At 40.2% G+C, this 19804-nt stretch overlaps 1 protein-coding gene across 2 annotated transcripts in view; it reads left to right on the top strand.

Annotated features, from left to right (window-relative positions):
* FSTL5 (follistatin like 5) overlaps positions 1-19804 on the top strand; it is a 526494-nt gene that overhangs the window by 292932 nt on the left and 213758 nt on the right. For both annotated transcript variants that reach the window (XM_065405185.1, XM_065405184.1), the window contains exon 5: positions 2002-2122. In XM_065405185.1, coding sequence (XP_065261257.1) covers positions 2002-2122 — 121 coding nt within the window. The remainder of the gene's footprint in view (positions 1-2001; positions 2123-19804) is intronic.

Raw genomic sequence — 19804 nt, 5'->3', positions numbered from 1 at the left:
TCCAATAGATTCTCCCCCTCTCCCCCCTGTCCCTGTCCCCCCCCCCCCCCCCCCGCTCTTGTCCCTGTTCCATTTGAGTCAAGTGGAGCCCAGCAATAATTAGGAGCATAGGAGAGACAGGCTTTCTGTTGTCAGTTCAGATGCCTGGCCCAGAGTAGCTATTATGTGGAAAGTGTGGTTTTGCCCTTGTAGCCCTGGCCTGAACAGTGCAGGCTCTGTTGCTCTGAGGGATTCTGTGTACACAAAGTTCTGTTTTCATGAGCCAACTGTGAATTTTAACATCCACAAGCATCTCAAATTTAGAAGTTAATTAGCTGAAACTTGTAAGACTTCTATAACAGTGAGATTTCCAAATGCTATAAGCACAGTAACTAACTTGGAACATAAGGTATGTATATTTAATTGTCTTTGGCTGCATTTCTGCCTTTTATCAGCCAGCTAAGGAGATGATTGGGTGCGTAAGGACCAGTTTCATTGCATAGATTCCATACAGCATCTTTTTTCTGCATTCTGGTGGCATTAATCATAATAAACAAGCTAGATAAATAATGCATAATAGAACTAATTTTCTTCAGGTAACATCTTATTTAATAACTAAACTATTTGCATGGTAGTTTTTAAGTTTTTTGTGCATGTGCATCTATAAATTATCATTTATAAATTATTAACAAGGTCATTATAGATGTTTAAAGAATTTTGTACAGTTCTATAGGACAGCCATCCCATTTGTTAGGGAAAAATAAGTTTGCATTTCCTATCTTTAGGCTTATTGGTCCTTTTGTTTTATGGTATTTGCATGTTCGGAAATTTTTTCATTTGCTCTAAGGAGAGCTGTGAATTCAGTTGTCAGCGTTGCTCCTTTCTGCTCTTGTTGTCCCTTGGGTAGAGCAACTGGAATATCCCAATTGCATATTTGTGAAACAGTCTGGATTCTCTGCATTTGGTTATGGGAAAACATAGTATTCAAAGGTAATAGTGTAAACTGTAATATCCCTTCAGTTGAAGATTTATTATTTATTTGTTTATATTTATTTAGGAGGAGAAAAGTGTACATTTTATATTGAATTGAGCTATGTTCATTGCAGAAGTTTGAGCTTCTTGCAGCATTACAACAGTTGGCTGTGTTTTCTTTGATTCTTATGGATGCATAATTAAGTTTTCTCTTTAAGCTGTGATGTAAAACACGGGTCTTGAGCATTTGTTATGAAAGATCTCATGGCACTTTCAAGATATTAGGTGCATCTATGGGATTTGCAGACTAGCATCTGGCAATTTTTGGTGTAATCTACATTTGTCCTTGCAAAGTCTAGAGACTGAATATAAATGATGCACAAATTAGAAGAACATTCCTTCAGCAGAGGTTCATTAGTGTTAAAATCTAATAACCACTAATTATAATCCACTTACAAAGTGGATGCCCCCCTTGTGGAGAGACAGATATATTTTCAGGTCTTTTATAACAGGTTCTTAGGAAATATAATAGGCTTGTCAGATGTGTATAAGAAGTTGATGTAATTGCTGGTGTAATAAGAATTGGAACCTAACAAAAATAAAAATGTTCTGATTTGGGGTGGGGAGAAAGGGAGGGTCATAGGATGGAGAGACTTGCTACTAATCAATGTTGTTATAAGGAAGACAATGTCCTTGTTCATACATCTCTTTTTTTTTTTGTCAATGTCATTGTAAAGAATTTCAATACAGTGAAATCTTGCTTGCAAACCAGAATATCTATACAGTGTTATTACATACTGTGTCATACTATATATTCCTCATATTTCACAAACTTTTCTGTAAACTCATTGGCACTGACTTAAAGGTATTAACTTTCTAAACTGTAATAAATAATCATAAAGCAAGTGGAAATCCCCAACTTTACACAGTTTCAGTTCATTGCCCAAGCAGCCTTAAAATGATCTATTAAATGATTATTAGAAACAATTAATTATACTGCGAAACTCTAAGAGCTCAAATGTAATTTCATGGTCATAATTTTCTTGTCAGGTAATAAAACGGGATGAGCTTGGTAAGGATCTGTCTGACTGCTCTCTGTTCGATCTGCTGAAATATGATGATTATAACAGTGACAAGCACCTAGTTCTGGAAGAATTCTACAGAGCATTTGGTAAGTACAAGATTTTTTCTACTCTTCTCACGGTTTTCTCTTTCTGTCTCACTCTTTTTAAAAATCAAATGTTCTAATTTGAAGTGTTATGATGCAGTGCTTCAACAGTGAGCACAACTTGATCATTATGATGTAGGGGAACATCCTGAAACAGAAATCAATAGGAGATGCATTTGTGTCCAGTTTTCTCAAGACAATGATTCTGATAAAGGGGCATTTGTAGAAGTTCTGCTTTTCTGCCAACAAACGAATGTATGGATGCACTAATGAAAAGCTACTGTGTTCGAGATCAGGTTGTAATCTGTAAAATTGGTCAAGCCACATCCCTTTTCTGTATTCGGATTGCCACAAGCTTAACAGATACAAGTATTCATTTCATGCTGATCTGCCCCTGTTGTGCTTGTTCAACAAAATTTGTTGAAGGGCACTCTGTAGAGGATTCATAAAACCAGGTGAATTTTCAGTGTAACTTGTGGGTGGTCCTTGTTCTTTGACAACCATCCCTCATTACTGGATGTCCAAGGTGTCTGGGAACAAAAGTTTACTGCTGTATGGTATTGTTGCATCTCCAGACACTCCTGTTCTCTATTACATGACCCCAATTTTTTGGCTAGTCGCTTGAGTCAAAAAGGGGTAACGATATTATAATGACTTGAAAGTTTTCTTTTCTGCTTACCACTACAAGATGTTAGAGGAGACCATATTTAAAATTGGGAAGCTATTGGAAAGCAAATGGGAGGTGATGGATAATGGAAGCATTGCTTCACAGCCACCTTAGATTTTTCTGTTAGGAAATGAAGAGCCCGATTCACCTCTTACTGTTTTCCAGCTGATGTAACTGCATTGATTTTAAGGGGCATATAATTTACATTTATATAAGTGAGAGCAGAGCAGTCTGGGAGTGTAAGGTGTGTTTGGGTGTTAATTCTCACTCAGATCACAAGTGGAAATAAATTTGGTGTTTTCTTCTTAGTTGCTGTGTGCAGGGCAAAAATAAGACATTTCATAATTTGTCACATTCTGGCATAATCAGTCGTGAAGCCCAGGAGTGTTGAAGGTCAGGATTGAGGTTCAGTGACAGAGCTACATGGAGAAACCTGCACAACTACTACATGCACTAGCTCTGGTGCTGACTATTAGTTGCTATTAGTCCTTTCAATACATGAGCGCCAAACTTCACCCTTTTTAAAAGGGAAATAATTGAGTGTATTCAGAAATATCAACTCCTGCTCTTTGAAAGGTGCAAGCATGATGATCATCATTTATAAATTATTCCATTTGAATTATTCAGTATGGTTTTAAAAATTCTTAGGAAAGGCCAGTGGATAAATGATTGTTCAGCTTAAATTATGTGTGCATATTAGACCTTTTGTGAAAACAATAAAAGCTATTAGTCCCCTTGTTGATACATGCAGGGTCCACCAGGAAGATATTGTATGACATATGATATGTCTGTATAATATTTTTTATCATGAAAGATTAAGAAAATGAAGATAGGTATAGTATTAAATAGACTACATCACATACTTTATGTATTGTTACATACATTGTTACACTCTTGGTTGTAGCCAGTGAGAATCTGGACATTTAAACAAGATACTGAATATGATTGTTAGGGATTGGATAACTCATTTAAATAAACTTCGGTCCATTTAAACTATTTCTGGAGCAGATTTTCAAAAAAGCATCCTCTGATTTTGAACATGCAATTCTGCTTATAGAATCCATTTTGGGTACAGTAATACATTAAGAAGTCTTACTACTTGAATTATGGGTCAGATAGGTAAAGTGGGTGAGGGAATATCTTTTATAAGACCATTTTCTGTTGGTGAGAGAGACAAGAATTTGAGCTTACACAAAGCTCTTCTTTAGGTCTGGGAAACTTAGAGTGTCACTGCTAAATACAAGATGGAACAGAATGTTTAGCATAAGTACTTACCACACATTTCAACATCCCTCCCATCACAGAGAGGAAAGGAAAGGGGAGGGAAAAACAGCTGGGAGGGAGGGTTGCTAGTGGGTTATAGATAGTTGTAATAAGTCCAGTGTCTCTATTCAATCCATGATTTTTAATGTCTAGCAAAATTAGGAATTTAAGCTCCCAGCCTCGTCTTTTGAAAGTGTTGTGCAGGTTTCCTTGGAGGATGAGGACTGATAGGTCAGATATAGAGTGATCACTTTGTGAAAAGTGTTCACTCACGGGTGATGTGGTGTTTTTGTATTTTATCATTTTCCTGTGTGAGTTCATTCAAGAGTGTAGTGATTGTCAGGTTTCACCCACATAGTTGCTATTGGGGCATTTAATGCACTGGATGAGGTACACCACATGTTGTAATAGGCATGTGTAGAACCCCTGGATCTTGAAAAGTTTATTGTGGAGGGTGTTGATCATTGTAGCAGTGGAGATATGTCTGCAAGTTTTGCATCTGTTGTTCTGGCAGGGTCTGCTGCCGCTTCATGTTGGTGTGTCCTGGTCTATGGGGAGCTTGCTTCCGATGATGAGCTTAGAGAGGTTGGGGAGTTATTTGAAGACTCCTCAGAGCATATTCTATGGTATCTGACTGAGTGCTTGGCTGTAGATAAGATTTCTTGATGTGTTTGGGTTGGTTATTGGATCTATGCAGGTAGGTATGGTGATCTCTGGGTTTCTTGTATATAGTTGTCTGTAGGGTTCCATTGTTGAAGCTAATCATGGTGTCCAGGAAGTTGATGCTGTTATGGGCTCCTCTGTGGGTAGGCCTGTACTATAACACCTGCATAGATGAGGAAGGCAGCCTCCCCCCACCCCCCTTTTTTTTTTAATGTTTTAGGCACCCTTGGCCTATTGGGCAGTTTGCTATTTTGCTTACCTTGCCCATAATTACTGTCTGTTACACCTCCCTGTGCACTAGCTGCCCTGGCATAACTGTGCTGAGAACTGCATGGAGGAAGTTCCGCAGAGCCCTGCTCCCCCAGAGACCCCCGGGAATCTCTACTCTGTCCCATGAGGTTACCTGCCGTAATGGCCGATGAGTCCCCATATGCCCTGGGGCTTCATTTGCAATATGGGCATCGCTACCTTTGTCGGGGGGGGCTGCCCCGGTCTTTCTGCCCAAACTTGAGGCCAGGCTGGGCCTGCCCTGTGACCCCATGTAGACCCCGCACACCTAGCTGCCTGAAGCTGCTGTAGTAAATGCAAATTAGCATGCAGCAGCTGTTTAGTACCATCAGTGCCCACACTGAAGGTGCAGCTTCTGGACCTCCCACTCCTGGGCCAAGAGTATTTTGAGTATTTACTATTCCAATAGTCTGACTCCTGTCAGGTGAAGTCCCTGAGTGACTGGTTGAGCATGATCCTTGCACCTGGCAGTGGCCCCTGCCACTGCCACCCCTTGCCAGGCTGGAAGGCCGGATACCACCTCTGCCACCCATGCCCCCCAACCTCTGTGGTACAGGTCACACTCACCCCCACCCAGAAAGCATTGCCTTCTTCTTCCGGCCAGCCAGACAAACTCCTCCCTGCTTAAGTGCAGGGTGGCGATTGTGAGAGATGCTGGTATATAAGGATGTGACATCCATGGTGGCAAGGATGGTATTCTGAGAGAGGTTGTTAATATTGTGGCGTATGTGGAAGAAGTCAGTTGTGTCCTGGAGGAAGTTGGCCTTTTGCATGGTGATTAGTTTGAGGATGGTTTCTATGAGTCTCCATATTCCGTCAGGAAGAGTTCCATGGCCATATATGATGGGTCTGCCTGGGTTCTCTTGTTTGTGTATCTTAAGAAGCATGTAGAATGTCCCTGGGGTTGGTTTGTGGGGACTGAGTTTGTAGAGTTTTCTCTTGGAGTTGTTTGGGGAAGGATTTGATGTTAGCCTAAAATTCCTAGGTAAATTGTGGTGTGGGATCGTTTTTGAGTTTGTCACTTGTTACTGTGCTTCAGGAAGTCAGAATTTAGATGACTATCTTTTGTACCCACAAATTGTTGGTACATATATACAGACACAAAGTTAGATGCCTCTCTCAAAGAAGTGTCTCTTTCTGTTTTAATCATCACCCAATATAGAAATATTAATATTTCCAAATTCTGGTGTTTAGGTACCACATTGCCTTCTTGCCTCACAGTGGTCCCTATCCATAGGTTCTCTCAGCTCCTGTCTCGGAATAGTTTTCATGTATGTTATCTATATGTATGTGGTAATATAGCACACACAAGCATCTGTGTGAGGAAGGACTGCAAGATTGGAAACAAGTATGAGAGAAGACCTTTAGTGCATTTGTATAAATAGCTTGGGAGTAAAGAGGGAAGTCTAGTAACTGAGTATGAGATCATCAAACTAATTTTTAACCAGGACTTAGAATGATATTTGAACCCAAATCTTTGGGGTTGAAAGCCTATTTTACTAATCTGCTATACAACCTAGGTCCCTTAAAGACTTAGGTCAGTGGTTTTCAGTCTTTTTCCATGTGCTAACAAATGTTGAATGGAGGTGCGGACCCCTTTAGAAAATTTAGATGTGTCTGTGGCCCCTCAGGGGTCCATGGACCACATGTTGAAAACCACTTATTTAGGCAATTAAATTTTATTTCAATATGCAGACAAGGACCAGAGTGTGATATCTGTTTTAATTAGTTATCTTTTGTTTCATTAGCATCTCCTACTAGTTTTTTTTCCAGTAGTGTAGTTGATTATAGCCTTGACTGTGACATAAAGATTGTAAGTTCAGAATCAAATATGATGGTGAATTACATTGTGCGTTTTATGATAAGGCTCCAGTCAGGCAATAGGAACTTTTTTTTTTCTATTAATAAACTACCTTCAGGACAAAGAGAGATCATCCATTTTAAAGATTACAATACATATTTTAGATTAAAGGAAGCTGGTTTTCTTGATAATAAACTGGTAGTTGCCTAGTGTAAAGATTAACATATTATATTCATATTCACTTACTGCTAATTATTTAGACAATATCTCTTCAGCTGACAAAATGCATTTGAGATAAATACTGGGTTTTTCCCCCCCACTTTTTCAATGCAAGTAAAATAAGTATGTGTGAAATAAGCAAATATCACTCCTTAAATATACAGTTCCTTTAAATGTACAGTTTTTTAACTTGTGTTTATGTGTGCTCTACTTTTACCAGCTATAAGTTCATATAACAATGTTGCTGACAGAAGTAGACGGCATCATGACTAGGAATATTTGTAATTTATATAGTAAGTGGTTGGGTTAAACCTCCATAAAACAGCTGTGAGCTCCACCCCTCATTTAAGATAGCTGTAAGAGACAGCAAAAGAAAGGTGTCTTCCAAGTATCAGTGGGTTAGTGTTGTCTGGTATTTCTGATATTTATTGTAAGGAAGAATACAGAGTGACAGACTGTCTCTCTTGGGATGAAGTGGCCTAGAAAGTTATTATGGTCCTTAAATTCAGGGCTTTTCCTCTTCTGTGAGTAGATGATGAAGGCAATAACAGAGAGGTGAGAACTGCTTCTGATAGAACTCTGGCTTGAAATCTAGTTACTTGGGCCCCAGTTAATCAAGCTAATTCAACATATTTGTAAATTTAAGCATCTGAGTAGTCCTATTGGCTTCAGTAGGGCCTTGGCATTTTGGGGGTTTTTATTTCGCGGCTTTTGTTCTTTTACCCTTAACATACATATGCCAGCCTTTTTACATATATCATGAGCTTTTGAAGGGCTACAGGTTATATTTCCAGGCCTGCTATTTGAATGGTGCAGTCACAAAGGAGCAAAACAAATTACTTCCAATAATAGTAGGGGTAAAAAGGAAAAAATAAGCTGAATATTAAGAAAAAATTCCTAATCAGATCTTGTTAGACTACGGAACAGTCTCTCAGTGCAAGACCCATAAACAGGGATCATTAAAACTAAAATGATAAAGATATGTTTTAAAGCAGGGACATGGAGTATGTAACAGATAAAGTTTTCCCTGCCCTTCGGATTCTACCTGACCACCCGTTTAAGTCAAAAAGGAATTATTCACTGTTTGGTGGGTAGGTTGAAAAAGGTTGACTATTGACTCTCACTATAGCTGCTCAAACTTGGAATTTCTGTTCCATAGGAAATTCTAATAAGTTGTTTTTGTTCAGACTCAGATTGGGTTTTTTTAATGTGAAATTTGCTGTGGAAAGGAAATTTTGGTTCTTTGGAACATTTCCATTTGAGTTCTCTGCCACAGAATGGGAAACTTATATTATAGTTAGACAATAGTTAGAAACTAGTCTCAAGCTTGACTCTCTCAGCTTCCAGGGCCACAAAGGTCCTGAGGAATAGGGCGCCTAGGAGCCTTGAGAACTCCATCTGGAGGCAAGGCTCCCAGGACTGCAAGGCTCTCATTTTCCTCTAGACAGACTGATGAGGAGCCAGGGAGGCAGGAACCTGTCTGATTTCCACAAAAGCTTTGTGGAAATCAAGAGATTCCTGCAAATGTTTCAAGTTCAAAGAATGAGCATTTGTTGACAGAAACAAAGTCAGTTGGAAAAATTCAGACCAACTCTAGTTATCACATGGTTCTGAAGCTTAGGATATGGATAGCCCGTGTGTGTGGGTAAATTATAATTATATATATTTATATATATTTAATTATAATATTATGTATGCACACATACGCATGCACACACACAACACACCAAATAAAAGTAAAGTCAAAGGGGTTTATATTTATGAATACTTCTTTTAATAATGGACAATGAATACATGTATTTTGTCTCAGAGAAGCGGCTGAAACGTAAGACGATGGAGCTAGTCAACAAGTAGAGAAATCAAATACAGAATATTCAGAGTTTTAGGTTCTGTAAATTAAAAATTATTCACAAAAGAACTCTTTTATTTTTCAAGGATTTGCCGACTTTGTATAATTAAATGGCAAAAAAGTTCGTTAGCGCAGAGTTAAGGTTTCCCAGTATCAGCTTGTGCCCTTCCAGAATGTCAAGTTCAGCATAACTCAATCTTGAGAAAATACAGCATTAAGGTAAAGACCCAGCTAGCCTTAACTCTGAGTTGTAGCAGCGTTAAATGCTTTGAACGGTGGAGGAGGTAGGTGGGGCAGGTTGATAGAAGTATATTTGTAAGCTGAGAGAGGGGGATTAGTTTGAATGTCACAGAGCTATGGCTGTGATATGAGGAGATCAGGTTTGTGCCTACCCCATGTGTGTGAGTAAAGGAAAGGGGGACATGTATACTTCAAGGAGCTATTGAAAGATTGTATAGGTTGTCACAGTAGCAGTAGCACCAGAGGGAGGGAGGGTTTTGCCACAGGGATTATCAGTAGTGAGCTGTGATATGAGAGCAGTCAGTGGGGGTTAGTGAAGAAAGGGAAAGTATAAGTTTACATGGTATCCTGTGAGTAAGTGTGAAGGGGTTGTTAAATTTCACAAGTGAGCTTTTTCTGTCAGGAGAGTAGGTACACTATGGGGACAATAGCTGCATACCTATAGTGCCATACTTATGCCAGCATAACCTTGTAGTGTAGATGCCGCCTACAGTTATGGAAGGGATTTGTCATCTGCCACCAATGAGACCAGCCTAGCTCCATCCTCTTTGGAACCCCGCTTCAGGTAGTTGAAGGCTGCTATCAAATCCCCTCTCACTCTTCTCTTCTGCAGACTAAACAAGGCCAGTTCCCTCATCCTCTCCTCATAAGTTATGTGCCCCAGCCCCCTGATCATTGTTGTTGCCCTCCACTGGACTCTCTCCAATTTGTCCACATCCTTTCTGTAGTGGGGGACCCAAAACTGGACATAATACTCCAGATGTGGCCTCACCAGTGCTGAATAGAGGGGAATAATCACTTACCTCGATCTGCTGGCAGTGCTCCTCCTAATGCAGCCCAATATGCCGTTAGCCTTCTTGTCAAAAAGGGCACACTGTTGACTCATACCCAGCTTCTTGTCCACTGTAATCCCCAGGTCTTTTTCTGCAGAACTGCTGCCTAGCCAGTCGGTCCCCAGCCTGTAGCAGTGCATGGGATTCTTCCATCCTAAGTGCAGGACTCAGCACTTGTCCTTGTTGAACCTCATCAGATTTCTTTTGGCCCAAACTTCCAATTTGTCTAGGTCACTCTGGACCCTATCCCTATCCTCCATCATATCTACCTCTCCCCCCCAGCTTAGTATCATCCACAAACTTGCTGACGGTACAATCTATCCCATCATCCAGATCATTAATGAAGATGTTGAACAAAACTGGCCCCAGGGCCGACCCCGGAGCACTCTGCTTGATACTGGCTGCCAAGTAGACATCAAGCCGTTGATCACTACCCGTTGAACCTGACAATCTAGCCAGCTTTCTATTCTCCTTATAGTGCATTCATCCAATTCATACTTTTTTTAACTTGCTGGGAAGAATACTGTGGGAGACCTTATCAAAAGCTTTGCTAAAGTCAAAGTATATCATATGCACTTCTTTCCCCATATCCACAGAGCCAGTTATCTCATCATAGAAGGCAATCAAGTTGGTCAGGCATGACTTGCCCTTGATGAATCCATGTTGACTGTATGCCCCCCCTCGATCCCAGTTCACATGAGGGGGGAAGGGTATGTCAGATCCCCACAGGTGGGCCCCCCCAGTTTGTGACACACTCATGGGAGGGGAATGTGGTTCTGACAGGTGCCACTGCCTCCATTTTCCTTCAGTCCAGTCAGTCACCCCCATGTTTCCCCTCAGTGTCCCATCCCTCCTCTCCTGTCCCCCCACCCATCCTCTTAATCCCTCCTCACATCTTCACCTTTCTCATCCTATTTCCACCTACTCTGCCACTGCAAATCACTAGCCCCTCCCAGTTAAAACTTGCATCTGTCACTTATTTTCTTTTCAAAAATAGTTTCGGCACCTTCTGAATATTCTGCTGCACTCAGATTGCATTTCTCCATCATTAAAAGCTGCTTTGACAAAGGCAGATCAGTGAAAAAATAGCTCCTCTTTTTATTTCAGATTTCTGTCTTGAATTGGATTTGAGTGCCTGTGTAGTGCTTAGATTCATTGGCTGGAACATTCCCTTGTAGCTGCACAAGTCCTGTGACTCTAAGGCACCTTTAAACACTCCTTGTGCGCTCTCTCTCTCTCTCTCTGCACAGGTGCAGTGTAATGTATTAGGCATGTGAGCCTTAGGGCAAGTCTACACTACAGCACCACATCAGCGCAGCTGCAGCGCGTCTGGTGCAGACGCACTATGCCAATGGGAGAGCGCTCTTTTGTCAGCATAATTACTCCACATTAGCAAGAAGCAGAAGCTATGTGGGCAGTTGACATAGCGCCAGTGTGGGGGCAGAGCGAAACTTGCGTTGCAGGGGAAGGGGGTTCCACACCCCGAGCTATGTAAATTAGATTGATTTAAGCCGTAGGGTAGACCTGCCCTTAATCTTGGCAGAAGGCCTAACTGAAGAAGCAAACTCTTTTTCAAATAATGTTTTAATTTGATTTCCCCTAAAGGCTAATGGGTGGCATGCACTCTGTTGTGGTAACCCCTGAGTATTGGAGACCCTGATGCAATTATCTCAGCCCTATTGATCTCTATCTGCGCACAAAAATATGTTTCCAAAATGTCAACTTTAAGAAAAGTGTTTTTTCTTTTCTTTTCTTGGAGGCTATATGCTGGAATCCCCTTGGTCAGATGGCCCCAAATTTGGATCTCTGACCACATCCTGCACCCCCATAAGGCACACCAGATTTCAAGGCAATCCAATTGACCATATAGATTTTAGAGCACTTTGACAAGTTGAGCTTTAAACAGAAATGCTGGTATTAATCTTAACTATAGCTCTGCTCTAATGTTTCTTATGGTATCAGAGTAATTTTATATAGACTAGAAACACTGTCTTTTATCTTTGTACTTTAACAGTATTATTCAATTTCTGAAACAAATCATTTTATATTAATATATTGTGCTCTTTAATTTTTAAAATGAAAATCTCTGAAGCATATACTTCAGGTGGCCTTCACAATGGTTCAGAAAATCTCAATGCTTTACTACAAACAAGTAAATAGTATTAAATTATTCTGTTTGATCACTTAACAGATGCAGTTACATTTGTGAGCATGTCCATTTATGATAGCAGTAGAAAAAAAATGAAGGTAATGTGGAAATTTCTGAATAGAACTCATTGAATACAATGAATTCTAATACCAAGCTTTATCATAAATAATGCAACAAAGTAATGTTCCAGTTGTAGCAACTGGCATCCTCTATTAAGTGGAGAAAAAAATTATCACATTGTCTTCTGCAATGAGTTACCCTTATTAGTGCAGAACTATTTCTAAGGGCAATTTATGCTGAATAAATGTGCGTGGAAACAAATATTGAAGCAATTTGGATTTTTTTTTAAATGCCACTGAATATGCCAGGAGCTAACTGAAGAATTAGCTGCACAAAACAAAACAGGGGCCTAGTTCTGATACCCTTATTCTCAAAGAATAGTACTTTCCTAATTGTGATGTAATGTGCTGCTCATCATGAATAAGGATATCCCAATCTGGTTCATAGTGATTACTTGCAGTTTAGAATACCATGTCCTGGTACTCTATATAATGCATTACAATATACTTCATATAATGGAATGTACTTTAGTTTAAGGTACAGATAGGGCTCAGGTCAGAAAATTCAGATCTGAGTTGAAAACATTCCATATTTCCAGGGTGTTCAAGTTCTGATCAGGGCTATGATAGTGACAGTGCCTTCCTTAAAATTTGAATCTGGGTTGATATTCCAATGCTTCTCCCTTCCCAAAGGGATTTTGTTTCAGACTCATGCCTTATTTTGATTTACATTTTATTTTTAATTAGTCTTATTTGGTTGTAAATTTGTCAAACACAGATATTCCATGGAAATTTTGCAAAAACATAGTACAAAATCTGTGACTTTGCTTCTGCCCAGTGAAAAAGAGGCCAAGTCTAACAATCATACACACACAGTGTCTGATACAAAGCCCACTAAAATCAATGGAATCCTTCCTTCTACTTCAGTGAATTTTGGATCAGACCCAAAAGGCCCAAATCATGGTATCTCTACACAGTCTACACAACCACTTAGTTCAGTGAAAGTCCCTAAGCAGGGATTGCAGGATTTGGTCCTAACATTTTCTGATCACCTTGGGCCTGTCTTCTGATCTTTTTAAATTTCCCAAACCTGTTTTTATTTATTTATTTACATTGTAGAGATTGGCAGGGAATAGTTGCAGAAGCATACAATATATGTTGTTGAATGGCACTGTTTAGCAACTGATAATTACTTTTAGTACATGGTTCTTTAACTACTATGTTGCTGTATGGCTGAAATTATTTCTCACATTACCAATGAGAATTAATTAGTCACAGTGATGCCAAGTAATTCCCACATATTGGAGGCTTCCATAGTATGTATGTAATTGCTGAGGCTCAACTCAAGCTCTTTGTTACATGAAAATAAAAAAGCTATATGTGACTGAAGTAATAGCTATTTTACTAAAATCTCGTGTATAGATGAGCATTTAAGGTTTTGTATTGTTTATTTACAGTAATAATTATTGATTGTTTTTATCTAAGTGTTGAAAACACTATTGTGAAGCCCCAAACATTTCAGGCTGGCATTTGAAGCTTGCAAACCTTCTTCAACTTTACAATTTTTGCCTGTAAGTCAATTTCCTTTACTCACCCATGTCATGCACACAGAGCCTGATCCAAAGCTCATGGAAGTCCAGTTGCAAGACTCTCATTGACTTCAGGTGGCTTTAGATGAGTATTGTGGATGACTGGTTATGGCGTTAAATGTAAACCTCAATATGCAGTGTGCCCAATTCTGCCCTCTTATATGCACTTACAGCTCTGGCTGACTTTGGTTGGAATTGCAGAGATTTAAATATTGGTACCTGAGGGCAAAATTGGGTCCTATACATGAGATGTCATATACAATAACAGTGTGGCAAGGTTACTATCAGGATTTTAAATGGTAAATTTACTGTTACAATAACAATTTTGCTTCCAATTTTGCTTTCTATGCAGATCTCTCAACTCCTTGAGCAAATTTTTAAATCTAAAATGCTGTCATTGTGGTTGGCAAATTGTGTAGCTGTAGATGTCTTCTGGGAGATCTTACAATCCCAGTACATTTTACGTAGTCAGATCAACATAGTAAACAGAAAAAACAGTTTTCATCATACTTGTCATGGTTGATGTTGAATAATGTAATTTTACTAAATATCTTCTTGCTTTTAAAATTTTGAATAATGTTCTGTTCATAGAAATTAAGGATTAATATCCGTGTACTTAGCGGGGTACAGTGCAAACAGATGCTGTGCATGCCCCTCACACAGCTCTGACAAAGTACCTTGATCTTAACTGGATGAATAGCTGCTACATTAGTCGCAGACCACTCTTGCACAGAAAGTGTTTGCGTCAAATAGCTGATTTGTGAAATGGACAAATAAGAGGGCACCAATCACATTTTACTGTGATTAAGCCAATGTCTGTTAAACATGGGTGTCTAGAAATGAAAGACTAATGCACTTATTCATGGTGCCACCTAGATGCTTAAATAAATATAAAGGCAGGGTCTTGGGAATTCTGAAGTTCCACAGAATTTTGCTGCAGCCATGCACCTGACAATTTTTCTCTATATGGTAGTGGTGAGATCATTAATGTAAGCTTCCAGAGAGCTGCCTATAAATGCCTAGAGAACAAGTTTTGCAGACAATGTGGTACGGGTCAGGAGCTCTTGCTCATTGAGTTCTGCACATTTGAAAATCTGTCCACTATCACAATGACCTTTGTTAGTAATTTAAATAAGCTATTTCCCTTACCAATAGGAAGAAAGAGAAAATATTTAGAGAATCTGAGGGCAAACAACCCTGCCATAAAAGCAACAATCCCTGTGCAACAAGTTCAAGTACCCATTTCAAGGCTGTTGTATGCCATTGGGAGCACATTGAATATAGTGGTTCTTCATTTAAAAGGAACTGCACAGCATGTGGTTACCTATACATCTTTGCGAGAGTCATAACAAAATTCTTCATTATGGTGGACAGCATGTCAGACTAGAAATTGAATTGGCCTTCCTGGATGAAAAATCCCCTGCCAAATTGGATATGATTCTGCAGAGAATTTAATCAAAGATCCTTGTTGCCGCCAAAATCATCGATACTCCACCCATCCACAGTTTGCTGAAGAAATCTGAATGCACAAGAGAAGGAAATTATAATTTTTCAGTGTTGCTGGAGGTGCTTAGAAAGTTCAATGAGGCTTTCGTAGAAATAGATGAGAAAAAGAACAAATATGACTGGAAAATAGCTAATGTGGTTCCTATTTTCAAGAAGGGGATAAAAAGTGACCCGGGTAACTACAGGCCTGTTAGTTTAACTTCTGTAGTATGCAAGGTCTTGGAAAAAATTTTGAAGGAAAAAGTAGTTAAGGACCTTGAGGTGAATGGCAATTGGGACAAATTACAACATGGGTTTACGAAAGGAAGATCGTGCCAAACCAACTTGATCTCCTTTTTTGAGAAAGTAACAGAGCTTCTAGATAAAGGAAATGCGGTGGATCTAATTTACCTAGATTTCAGTAAAGCGTTTGATACTGTGCCGCACGAGGAATTACTGGTTAAATTAGAAAAGATGGGGATCGATATGAAAATCCAGAGGTGGATAAAGAACTGGTTAAAGGGGAGACTGCAGCGGGTAGTACTGAAAGGGGAACTGTCGGGTTGGAGGGAGGTCACCAGTGGGGTTCCTCAAGGTTCGGTTTTGGGTCCGATTTTATTTAATCTATTCGTTACTGACCTCGGAACCGAATGTAGGAGTGGGCTGATAAAGTTTGCGGATGACACAAAGTTGGGAGGTATTGCCAATTCGGAGAAGGATCGGGATATTTTGCAGGGAGACTTGGATGACCTTGTAAATTGGAGTAACAATAATAGGATGAGATTTAATAGTGGGAAGTGTAAGGTGATGCATTTAGGGATGACTAACAAGAATTTTAGTTATAAGTTAGGGACGCATAGGTTGGAAGTGACGGAGGAGGAGAAGGACCTCGGAGTCCTGGTTGATCGCAGGATGACTATGAGTCGGCAATGTGACGTGGCTGTGAAAAAAGCTAATGCGATCTTGGGATGCGTTAGGCGAGGTATTTCTAGTAGGGACAGGGAGGTGCTGCTTCCGTTATACAAGGCGCTGGTGAGACCTCATTTGGAGTACTGTGTGCAGTTCTGGTCTCCTATGTTTAAAAAGGATGAACTCAAACTGGAACGGGTACAGAGAAGGGCCACTAGGATGATCCGAGGAATGGAAAACCTTTCCTATGAAAGGAGACTCGAGGAGCTCGGTTTGTTTAGCCTAACCAAAAGAAGGCTGAGGGGGGATATGATTGCTCTCTTTAAATATATCAAAGGGATTAATACCAAGGAGGGAGAGGAATTATTTCAGCTTAGTAGTAATGTGGATACGAGAACGAATGGATATAAACTGGCCGTGGGGAAGTTTAGGCTTGAAATTAGACGAAGGTTTCTAACCGTCAGAGGGGTAAAATTTTGGAACAGCCTTCCGAGGGAAACGGTGGGGGCAAAGGACCTCTCTGGCTTCAAGATTAGGCTTGATAAGTTTATGGAGGGAATGGTTTGATGGGATAATGTGATTTTAGTCAAATAGGCATTAACGGGCCATCGCGGGTAAAATGAGGGTCCGGCTGTAGAATCTTGCCTGTATGCTCGGGGTTCTGCTGATCGCCATATTTGGGGTCGGGAAGGAATTTTCCTCCAGGGTAGATTGGCAGAGGCCCTGGAGGTTTTTCGCCTTCCTCCGCAGCATAGGGCAGGGGTCGCAGGCTGGAAGATTCTGTTGTGGGTGAGTCATCTTTTGTGGCCTGCATCATGCGGGAGGTCAGACTAGATGACCATATTGGTCCCTTCTGACCTTAAAGTCTATGAGTCTATGAGTCTATGTCTGTAGATTGAAATGCAATATCCTAGTTTGGTAAGAAGTCCGATTGTTTGATCCTACAAAGGTCATTTTCCTTCCACAAAGTAAGAAAACTATTGAAACTCCTGTGCCAGCCAAAGTTTAGTCTCTACACAAATATCCTAGCACCAAACAATGTTGCCAGTAATAAATCATCTGATAAAAATTGCTGTCTTGTGGAAAAGCACTTGTGACAGAATCTGAAATCTGGCTGAGGCAGCATAAACTTGTGTGTTAACTCAATCTTTACCTGTGTTAATGCAGTTGTAGCATACCCTCATTCTTGAGCTGTTCTGAGGTCTTTAGGAGGACAACATATACCAGACAATATTCTGTTACAATGCAAAGAAATAAACGCATCAGTTGCATTTTAGGCTGTTGAGATTTTTCAAAAATGGGTGCCTAAAGCTAGGTTCTGAAATCCATGTTTAAGTACCCAAATAAGTGGCTTTATTTTCTAACATTCTGAGCAGCACTGAAGTCAGAGCATTTTTAGACACCCATTTTAAATCTGTTTAATAAAAGAGATGAATATTGCTTGTTGCCAGAATAAGGATGGAATTAGCAAAAGCACCTAAGTAACTGAGGAACACAACCCCCTTTGAAAGCCAATGGGACATATGCTCCTAAGTCATTTAGCCTCTTTTTAACATATTTACCTGTAAATTAAAATAATTAACATGCTTTGCTAAAGAATTTGAGTTAATTGTGCTGGAGAATACATGGGCACTTGCTAAATACCATCACAGAAAGAATATTTGTCATTTTATATACTCATCATACTTAAAAAACAAACGATTTCACCCACCTAAAAATGAAATCAATACTTTCAGCAACAACACTGCAAATTAAATTCAGTGAATTACTTACGGTATAGTATTTTTCAGTTCCATGTTAAATTCCCATGATAAAATCTTCAGTGAAATACAAAAATACTTTAGAAACTTCATGAGCCAATGCAAAGCAGATGGAGCTGTGGCCAAAGTTTGATTTTAGGGGTGATCTTTGGGCATCCAGCTGGAAGTTGGCCGGTATGCACTGCTTCTTTGAATTGGCCATTCCCTCAAAAGCTAGATCACAGTGTGATGTTGCACTCCATATGTTTATGGAAATATGCTTATGAGTGTAAATATAATGTAACTGGAATATGCTTTATGCAAAAGGTCTCTTGTAAGGTATCATTACAAAGCTTATAATCTTATTCTTGCATGTATGAATGTATCATTCTTGTATCTGAAGCTAGAAATATGAAGTATAACTCTGAAGTCCTATTGTAACTATGCAAAGTGTGGGCCATTAATGGTGGCTTGGAATCTTGATGGCTCCCATTAACTAGGACAATTGGTTGTAAATGGCTCTGTTTACTCGCAAACCTTCCTGGGTACCTGCAGGCCAGCCCTGAAAGAATGGAGAATGAGGTCTTACAGTGGCATGTGATCATGTCACCTGGTACTAGAATCCATTTTAAACCTGGTGCTTTTCCATTTAGACCCAGAGAGAAAAAAGAGTCCCAACTTGTGCCAAAGCTATAAAAGGGGGTGGAACAGAACAAAGGGGGCTGCCAGTCATGAGAAATCCCCTAGTTACCACCTGAGCTGGAACTAACAAGAACTGTACCAGGTAGGATGACCAGATGAGAATTCCAAAATATCGGGACCACCACAGGGGGAGCGCCATTTCAATTGTTACAGTCACCCATCCAAGTCTTCGGCGGCACTTTGGCGTAGGGTGCTTCAGTCACTGACAGTCTTCAGCAGCATTTCAGTGGCAGGTAATAAACCTTGCCGCCAAAGAAGGAAGTACCTGCCTCCGAAATTCTGCCAAAGACCGTCGGCGACTGAGGGACCCGCCGCTGAAGTACTACTGAAGACCCTGATGTGCCAGGTGAGTGTAACAATTGAAAAGGCAGTCCCCCTGCTGGTCACCGCAACAAGGAAAAAAAAAAACCTCCCGAAACAAAATATCGGGACAAATGGTGTCCCGACCGTACTTCAGTCGGGACGCGCGACAAACTGCTCGATATCAGGACAGTCCCGATTTTATCGGGACGTCTGGTCACCCTAGTACCAGGGGAAAGGATTTGGCCCAGACTAAGGAGTCTAGTCTGTGAAGGAAGCTTATTGGAACATCTCTGAGGATGATATTTACCTGTGTTCAGTTTCTTAAATGTATCAGGCTTAGACTTGCGTGTTTTGTTGTATTTTGCTTAGTAACTTACTTTGTCCTGTCTGTTGTTACTTGAAACCACTTAAATCCTACTTTTTATACTTAATAAAATCACTTTTGTTTATTAATTAACCCAGAGTAAGTGATTAATACCTAGCGGAGCAAACAGCTGTGCATATCTCTCTATCAGTGTTATAGAGGGTGGACTATTTATGAGTTTACCCTGTATAAGCTTTATACAGAGTAATATGGATTTATTTGGGGTTTGGATCCCATTGGGAGCTGGATGTCGAGGTACTAGAGATAGGTGACTTGCTGAGCAGTTTTTGGTTAAAGTCTGCAGCTTTGGGGGCATGGACCAGTCTGTGTTGCGGCAGACTAGCATGTCTGGCTCAACAAGGGAGGGTTCTGAAGTTCCAAGCTGGCAGGGAAAATGGGCTCAGAGGTAGTTCCAGCACATCAGGTGACCGCCTCAAGGGGGTCTCTGTGACCAAACCCATCACAGACATCACCTAGTTTACTGAATAAGTAAGGGAACATGTTGCCTTCCCAACAGACCTCCCAGAATATGTAAGTTTACCACAAAGGCTCGTCCATCTGTT

This window comes from Emys orbicularis, chromosome 5, assembly GCF_028017835.1.
Source record: "Emys orbicularis isolate rEmyOrb1 chromosome 5, rEmyOrb1.hap1, whole genome shotgun sequence".
Lineage (NCBI taxonomy): Eukaryota > Metazoa > Chordata > Testudines > Emydidae > Emys > Emys orbicularis.
Note: the sequence above shows the minus strand (reverse complement) of the source record. Positions and strands in the feature narration are given on the sequence as shown.